Source organism: Zea mays, chromosome 6 (assembly GCF_902167145.1).
Source record: "Zea mays cultivar B73 chromosome 6, Zm-B73-REFERENCE-NAM-5.0, whole genome shotgun sequence".
NCBI classification, from domain to species: domain Eukaryota; kingdom Viridiplantae; phylum Streptophyta; class Magnoliopsida; order Poales; family Poaceae; genus Zea; species Zea mays.
In genome coordinates, this window is record NC_050101.1 from 148,437,713 (window position 1) to 148,446,786 (window position 9,074).

Genomic DNA, 9,074 nt, shown 5'->3' on the forward strand with positions numbered 1-9,074 from the left:
CCTCGATTTCTCGCCGCCGTACAACCTTCGCCTTGGCTCCGCTGCACACCGTAAACATGGTCGATTGGTACACCGAAATCCGGTATGTTCCTCTCCACATCCTTGCCTTGAGTCCCGCTTTCTTTTTGGTGTGTTCCGGGTAGAAAATCATGTGCCGTGTTGATAGCGAGCCGGCACCGGCGATGCTCCGCCGTTGGGGGGCAGCGGCGCCACCCAGTTCGGTCGGGAGGATGAAGGAGGCCTCTTGGCCGTTCAATCAACTATGAACGGCTGAGATTAGGTTTGGGTGTGGTGGAGATCTGCCCATTCGCTATGTGTTCTGGGCCGTAGATGATCCGATGGGCGGCTGTGATTTCGGGCGCTTAGCGATTCGCGGGGGCGAATTCGAACCGTCCAATCTGATCGGGCGGACTGGAACGACTCTGGGATATAAAATCCACGCCGTTGATCCGTGATCGAACGGCTATGGTGTCGTACCGTTTCATTTTATGTAGGATCTAATCTGGGCCGTCCGTGTTTGATTTGGCGGCCCACAACATCGGATACCCCTTCGCGGCGCGCGTTTTGTAAAAGAAACCCTAGAAAATCTAGGAATCAACCCGCAGTCCTGCGTGGGTTGAGTCTGAGTCACAGGAATGTTTGTAGATTAAACCCTGTTGTCTCTGGTATTCGAGGCCCAGTCCAGGGTTGATTTAAAATTGAATAAATGAATTGAAAATAGAATTTTAATATGAAAATAACCACTAGAACTTGATAAATTCATAGAAAATCCATTTTTAGTCCAAATTGAGCCATTCCACTTTCTAAAATTTTGTAATATTATTCTCTACCATCTAGAGTCTCTGTTGTGACATGAAAACAATAAGAGAATTAATTTCTCATTTAATCCTATTTTAAACACATAAAACCTTTGAAAATCCATAACTTAAAATCTATAACTCGAAAAATTATGATTCCTGTTCCTAGGATTTTATTTTAATGCGTAGATTATTACTGTGTATTTTGTATATATGTTTGGTGTAATGTTAATTTCTCTATATGCACTGTGCTTGTTTGTATTGTGGCGAGTAGAAGAGCCCGTTGCTGAGGATCCTGGTGAGCAGCAGGTTGAAGTAGCTGAGCAGGAGCTCATTGAAGGCAAGTTGTGCCCTTGATTCACTTTTGTTACCCAATAACATTCTTTATAATCATTTACCATGCATAGGTTTAATTTTGATGGGACCCGATAGGTCACCCTAGATTGTTTATCTCATTACCTTGTTTACCCCTCAATCACTTGGGTAGTTTTGCTATTGCTTTACATGGTTTTGGGATAATCATTTATTATATCTATGTTCCAATTCTTGTTGTTATTTTATTTATGTTCATGTCAAGATCATTAATGTTAATTGGAACATAGAGCTTAACTTGAGAACCACGTGCCACCACAAGGGTTTAATGGGACGCCCTTGGCTGACTAATTAGGAAAGCTAGTGGAAGACTACCTTACCCGAAAGGGGCAAGGGCAGTAGGGGAGTGGTCAGTGTAGGGAGGTCCTTGGTTGATTTTGCTGCGATGGCGGTCAGACAAGAACCCTGCATTGGAGCTTCCTATAAACTGTAGCGGGTTTTCGGAAGCTAGTGGAACTTTGTAAAGGCCTCGTAGTGTTGCCCTGCCGCGCTTCCTAGGTAGAGGTGTATGGGATTCGCGACCCCTTGGCAGATGGGTAGCATGACTTGTGGGTAAAGGGTACAACCTCTGCAGAGTGTAAAACTGGTATACTAGCCGAGCTCACGGTCATGAGCAGCTCAGGACTCTCTGATGATTAAATTATGGAACTTAAATTCAATTTTGTCATTTGCATATGCATGGGTTTATTATTAAATTTGTTCTATTACTTTATTTAAGGTTTGGTATCTACTTACACTTAGTAACTGCTAATAAAATTTTGACCAACTACTTAAAAGCAATGCTCAGCTTTAACCATTCTCTTTGATAAGCCTTACACTCCATGAGCTCCCACCTTTGGTGAGTTCATGTCACATTATTCCCCACAACTTGTTGAGCGATGAACGTATGTGAGCTCACCCTTGCTGTCTCACACCCCCCCACAGGAGAAGAGCAGGTGGTTCAGGAGGAGCCACAAGGCGAGGAGTATGATCTGATCTAGGTGGCGTTTCTCAGTTGACATTGGCGCCGACGATCCTTAGTTCATTTTATGTTTACACTTTTATTTTGTAATAAGTCTTCCGCTATGTAATAAATACTCTGATGTTTTATGACATTTGTCTCTATACACTCTGTTATTATATATGTTGTCTTCTTGGCGCATGTATGAGATGCACCTGGCTTTGTTCCTTAAAGCCGGGTGTTACAGTTGAATGCCCAACACAAATAATTGGACTAACTAGTTTGCTCTAGATTATATATTCTACAGGTGCTAAAGGTTCAACACAAACCAATAAAAAAATCAAGTTTGGGTTCAAAAAGAAAGGAGCAAAGAAACCGAAGAGAACCCTGGTATGGCGCACCGAACTGTCCGGTATGCCACCGGACAGTGTCCGGTGCACCAGGGTCGATCGACTTCAACTCCTCACCTTCAGGTTTCTCAGGCACCGCTCCACTATAATTCACCGGACCGTCCGGTGTGCCAGCGGAGCAACGACTAGCCAGCGCAACGGTCGGCTGCAACGGTCGCCTGCAACGTGAATAGTGTGCGGACAGTTCGTGCAGAAGTCAGAGCAGCCGCCAGAGGCGCACCGGACAGTGCACAGTACCTGTCCGGTGCGGCACCAGACTGTCCGGTGCCACATGAAGACAAAGCTCCAACGGTCGAAATCGTCAGAACCCTAACGGTTGGGTGACGTGGCTGGCGCACCGGACACTATCCGGTGCGCCCATCGACAGCAGCCTGCCCCAACGGTTGAATTGGTGGTTGGGGGCTATAAATACCCCACAACCACCACCACTCCAAGCATCCAAGTTTTTCAGACATCTCATTCAATACAAGAGCTAGTGCAATCAATACAAGACATAATTCAAAAGAATCAAAGCCTCTCTAAGTCCCAAATTCACTCCAAACTCCTAGTGACTAGAGAGAGAGTTTTTGCTCGTGTTCTTTGAGCTCTTGTTCTTGGATCACTTTCTTCTTTTGCATTCACTACACGACGGTTCACTTACAGCGACCTACGGTTGGTTGCTAAAACGGCCTTCAGCGACCTACGGTTGGTCGCTAAAAACTTTTAGCGACCCATAAGGATGGTCGCTGTAGGTGCCGTCGCTAAAGGCTTTAGCGACCGACATCTTTTTAGCGACCGACCCTCCGTTGCTAATATTGTATATTTAGCGACCAACAGTGGGTTGTTGTACTATAGATTTAGCAACCAATCGTGAGTCGTTATACTATACATTTAGCAACCAACAGAAAGTTGCCACTAATTATAGTCGTTAATAATGATAATATACCATTAATTAGCTTTCAACAACTGTTATATATACAAAAGCATCACAAATCACCAATTTTTATACACATAATCACATAGATATACAAATTTAATTAGTATTGCACAATGATAGATCCACATCACATAAACCATCAACAAACCACAACAAAATCATTCACAAAACCTACACATGTTATTATGTTTTGCACATATTTGCAAACACTTTACAAAATCATTCACAAAAGTACTAACGCTTCAAGTGATTCGCAAAAGCCTTCATTGAGCAACTCAACAGGATTTTCCATAGATCTTTCTCTGCAGCTTTTGCCGCTTCATTGAGCAACTCAACAGGATTTTCCAGATAACTTATGTATTCAGAAGAGAGACGTGGAGAAATGTTTATATCCAGCTGCCCAAAGAAAAGATTCACTCAAACAATGCTCATACAAAATTGCAAAATATCACTATTTAGTGCTCGCATCAGAAAGCTTGCAAGTCAAATTGAGAAGAATTTTCAGGTTCACCTGAACATCTTTGTATGGTACTGGGACTAGGAAAAACTGATCAACCTGAAAGAGTTGAAGCAATCCTGTCAGAATTATCATGGGCAATAGCATGTCATGCAGAACTTATAGCTAGAACTTAGCTAAGAAATTACTTGATTGCTTTTATAAAGGAAAGCAATCATCCCCAATAGTTGTACTGTTGGAAATCGAAATAGCAAAATACAAATGTTCTTAACTATATTTTCAGTAATCTGAAGGACTAGCCAAACAGCTTTAACTATCCTTCGAGTACTCTGAAGATTCTAATTACAATAATGTGCACCCGTGATGAATCAAGCAAAGAATAGACTGGCTTGAAAGGAGGACATGATAAGGAGACTTGTACATGAGCAAGTAGTTCAGAATAGGAATTATCTTCTTGACCATGTAAGATGCATCTCGCAATACTGAGAAATGGTCAACTCTACTGATGCAAATTTGCAAATGTGTAGCAGATGATTATATGCATTATTAGTGACTTTTGTCATATCCAACTTCTATGTTACCAATGTGGTAAGAGAAACCTGTCAGACTTTTGTCATTATTAGCAGATGATTATATGCATTATTAGCCTAACATAAATGAACCTGGCTATGCAGTTCATATATGTGCTCAGTAGCAGCAAAGTAGTTAAGAGATGGCAAGGTCAGGAATCACCTTTGTCGTTAGCCCCAATATAAATGACTTGGCCCATCATGTCCAGCTCCAGGAGCAGAGGAGCCTAAAAAATCTTCATGCTTCCATCAGGCTCCTGTTATTCCAGATCCCTGAAAAACAAGATAGACAGCTACTAAACTTCAGATAGCTGTAAGAAAACAATATGTCCACGCAGATGTAACTCTAGCTCAGATAGTTGTATTTTACAGAAATATGGCCAACGCGAGACGATATGTCCAAAGAAAAGAAATCAATCTGACTCACCAGTGAACATGACCCTCCAGCAGCTACCTAGAATTAGAGAATAAAAAGCAAGCCAAAAGCTAAGCGGTAAGCGACGCCTAGATTAAGCTGGACGCCGAGAAGTGCATGCAGTACCTCCTGGACGGCGCGGGTGGGGGCTTCAGCAACGGAGCGCGTGGCGAATGGGGCTGCGGAGGCGAGGCCGCATCCACCAGTGCGCGGCCGAGTAGTTAAAACAGTCACATGTCTTGTGTTTTCATTTTTTAAAAAAAGACTCTAATAAGCAACATCAGTCTTATAAATGTTTGGGATGTAACTAAGGATGAAGGTGGAGCAGATCGGAGGGGACTAAAATGTATATAACTCAGAGTAACTTACTTTAGGTCTTGCTCTAAAGGTCAAACAGAACTAAACATATATTATATCCAGATTTGGACAGAATTCGACTACTTACTTCAAAAATTCATAACTGGAGTTTCAGGCATCCAAATCAGGTGATCCTAGACTTTTTAGAAAGCTAATAGAATTGTCTACAATTCATTTATAAACATCCCAGGTTAATTCAATGCATATCAAGGTCAGAAAACATAAGAAAGGCTCTACTGTCCAAATTTGGACAGATTCAGAGATCCTACACTTCAAACAGCTGTAACTTAACTTGAAATATAAATTTAACATGAGTTCTATGCATTGTTTAGAAGTGCATTTACCATGAGTTCTAACATGAAATATAAATTTAACAAAGCGTGATGAAGACTTACAAATTAAGATGCCTATTGACATCGAACATGACTATTAGTAAATCATATAGGTTAATTGAGCTCCAGGCACTCTCCACACGAACTGTGACGTCCCTATAAGGAAATCCATGGTGCCCTAACATGAGCCCTGTGGAGTCAAAAAAGCACTGCAGAGAATTTTACTAGCTGAATACAATACAACTGTGCAACTAGTACATATAGGCGTACAAATTAGCAGCAGGTTCCTGTTTTTGTGTGTTATATTAATGGTTCTATGATGGATAAATTAAGAACACATCATTAGGCCTAGAATTTTGTCAATTTAGACAGAACTCAATAGAGACAGATCAAGCCAAGAAGATTCACCACTATCTGACATGAGAGAATTTGTTACGCAATTAATATCTTCCAAAGCAGAAATAAAACACGGCTAGTTCATATATCTTTTGAGGCAACAAATGTCCAAATCCAGTTAACGGCAAACACAAAACGCCCTAGCTATGTTTAAAAAAAATCAAGGAAAGTATATATATGGTTAAGTCAAAAGTTGAAAATGTGGTTTCATTTCCTAGTCGGCTGCCAGCAGAAGAATAAATGAACCTGATAATATGACATACAATCTGTGTGTTCCCTTTTGTTAGCACCCCCAAAATTTCGTGAGTCGTAGTATTTGTCTTGAGGGAAACTGCAGCCACTTTTGTCCCAACCTGATAGATCCAAAGATAAAAGGGTCATAAGGTATCATTTCAATCAGCTAATTACTTTACTGAACTATAAAGTTTTTATCAGGAAAGGCATTACGAGTATCAACAATACCATCCATTATTAGTTTATTACTGGTTGGTGAAATAATCCAACTAAATGCAGAGACTGCTATAAGTCATACACATATATCCTAAAGGGGTGGAAGCACAAAAGGATAATGTATCGAACTGTGTATGAGCTGAACAACATAACAGGAAACCAAATGCATGATCATGCTAATAAAACCAACAATTACTCCCAGTAATTACAGAAAAGAGCATATTACCTGTGTATTCTCCAGATTTTTTGTAGTCCTCAATGAAATGTGTAATAACTGGAGTCGGTATCACATAACCTATGTTCTCTGCATCTTCATGTTTAAGAGACTGAAAAGCTATACCGACACATTTTCCCCTATCATTAAAAGCTGGGCCACCTGAATTTATTTGAAAAGCTATACCGACACATCTTCATGTGTAATAACTTGCAACATCTATCTTTATAAAAAGATTTATTTGAAGTTATCATAATTTCAGAAAAAAATGTACCTGCAATCCTAGAAGTTCTGTAGAACCATGAACATATGAAAGTATTTCTATCCTAGAGACCACTCCACTTGTCACGGATATGGTATCTCCTCCAATTGGATAGCCAACAACAGTAACTGCATCCTGAAGGACTGGTAATGTTCCAAACTCAATAGGTGAAACTCCTTCCCAGAATTCATCGTCATTGACAGTTAAGAGCGTTGAGACAGATACAACAAACGAATAATATCAAATTAGATTGCATAAGCAACATGAAAAATCAACTGTATGATAAGTACCATGCCATAACTCAAATGATGCTATAGCCTCAGAAGTTTCATAGATACCATAAAAAATGATCTTGGTGTATTTCTCTAAGAAAACAATAAAGAAATTACTATGCATCCGATTTTCACGACTACAATGGACAAACCCAACATCACAATAAGAAGAAAAAAAACTAAGAGTAAGAAATAAACAATGGAGACAGTGGCAGGGATGGGGAGAGCGGGCGCACCAATGTCGCACTCTGTGCCGATGGCTAGGACGGTGGCAAGGTACTTGGTGTCGGAACCGCGCTTCTTAAGCTTAACCTGGGTATAGTGCTCCACGGAGTGAGCATTGGTGAGGACACGGCGGCCGCTGATGATAAATCCGCTGCTGCTGGAGCTGTACTGCCGCTTTCGCTGCCATGGTAGCGAGATGTTGGGCTCCGTGTGCACGCAGAACACCTTGACCACAGCGTCCATGCACGGCACTACCCTCACCACCTCATCCCAGCTCGCGGGGCCTGACTCCGCCACTGCCTCCACATCGCCTCCGTTTGCCACCGGCTTCGGCTCCTCGCGGCGGGGCGGGGACGGAGGACGTGTGGCGTCCGCGTCGGCGAGGGCCTCATGACGTCGCGGCTTGCGGCTACGGCGCCCAGCCGGAGCGGGGGCGACCGAGGGAGAGGGGGAGGAGCGGTCGGGGGAGGGCGGCGATGCCTTGGGCTTGCGCCCCCGCTTGCGCTTGTGCTTGTTGGAGGCGGAGGAGGGATCGTCCATGGGGGTGGGCTAGGGTTTCGCCGCGAGGAGGACGAGCCGAAGTGCCGAACCGGGGAAGATGAGGAGTGTCGGCTCAGTTCGAGGCGGGCCGTGCAGGCCGGATTGGGCTGAATTGATTCAGGGTTCCACTGTTTCACAGACTGGAGTGTTTTTGTCAGTTGTTTGCGCATCGTGACGTTCCATTGTTTAGAGGTTGAACTTAAATCTCTTCCTGGATTGATTTAGGTTTTGTTTTTTTTGTTTTTAAATTTCCTTTTCTAAATTTGAAATACATTTTTAAATAACCCTACAATTCATAGTAATTAAACCAAAATTATTTATAATTAAAATATTATTTTTTGGGCTAATAATTATTATATTTTTTTATTTACTAGGATTTTCATTTAAGAAAAACATGTTATTCAATAACCAAAAATCAAACATGCGCAATAAAAAAATTATTCCAAATGCAAATACATAACAAACACTTAAAAGAATCAATCATGGTCGCTAAAAATCATGTTTACTTGTTTTAATTAATTTTTAGTCACTAACATCTGCAGGTATGTTCAGGCTATAAGATTTGATAGTGATCCTTGCTCTATAGCGACCCACCGCTAGTCCCCCGACGACATCTATAGCGACCAACCATAAGTTGTTAAATTTCTAGACTTTTAGCGACCAATCGACCGTTGCTACAAAAGGATTTAGCGACTGACCGTCGGTCCATAACCTTTAGCAACCAACAGTTGGTACCTAATAAGGGTCGCTAAAGATCAACCGTCGTGTAGTGATTCTTATTCTCAAGTGACTTGTAATCAAGGCAAGAGACACTAAGTGTGTTGTGGTCCTTGCGGGGTCTAAGTGACCCATTTGATTAAGGAGAAAGCTCACTCGGTCTAGGTGACCGTTTGAGAGAGGGAAAGGGTTGAAAGAGACCCGGTCTTTGTGACCACCTCAACAGGGACTAGGTTCTTTGGAACCGAACCTCTGTAAAACAAATCACCGCGTCATCCGCTCTATTTTCTTGGTTGATTTGTGAAAGGGAATTAGGCTTACACCTAGTTCCTAAATAATTTTGGTGGTTGAATTGTCCAACACAAACAACTGGACTAACTAGTTTGCTCTAGTGCATAAGTTATACAGGTGCTAAAGGTTCACTCTCAGCCAA

At 42.0% G+C, this 9,074-nt stretch overlaps 1 protein-coding gene across 1 annotated transcript; it reads right to left on the reverse strand.

Annotated features, from left to right (window-relative positions):
• Nucleotides 1–6,464: 6,464 nt before the first annotated feature.
• LOC109940560 (protease Do-like 9) lies at nt 6,465–7,943 on the reverse strand. The gene is made up of 4 exons (XM_020540122.2): nt 7,396–7,943; nt 6,900–7,063; nt 6,638–6,737; nt 6,465–6,550 (listed from the first exon to the last, which is right to left on the reverse strand). Exons 1-4 carry the CDS (start codon nt 7,922–7,924, stop codon nt 6,465–6,467), a joined length of 879 nt encoding a protein of 292 aa, XP_020395711.1. The 5' UTR covers nt 7,925–7,943.
• Nucleotides 7,944–9,074: the final 1,131 nt, after the last annotated feature.

Bases quoted from the DNA above. Each gene is read 5' to 3' on its own strand.
- LOC109940560 (XM_020540122.2), bottom strand. From the start codon at position 7,924: ATGGACGATCCCTCCTCCGCCTCCAACAAGCACAAGCGCAAGCGGGGG. The intron at 7,064-7,395 runs GTGCGCCCGCTC...AATTCTGGGAAG, and splicing joins CGGCACAGAGTGCGACATTG to GAGTTTCACCTATTGAGTTT. The intron at 6,551-6,637 runs GTAATATGCTCT...TATGTTGTTCAG, and splicing joins AAAATCTGGAGAATACACAG to CTCATACACAGTTCGATACA.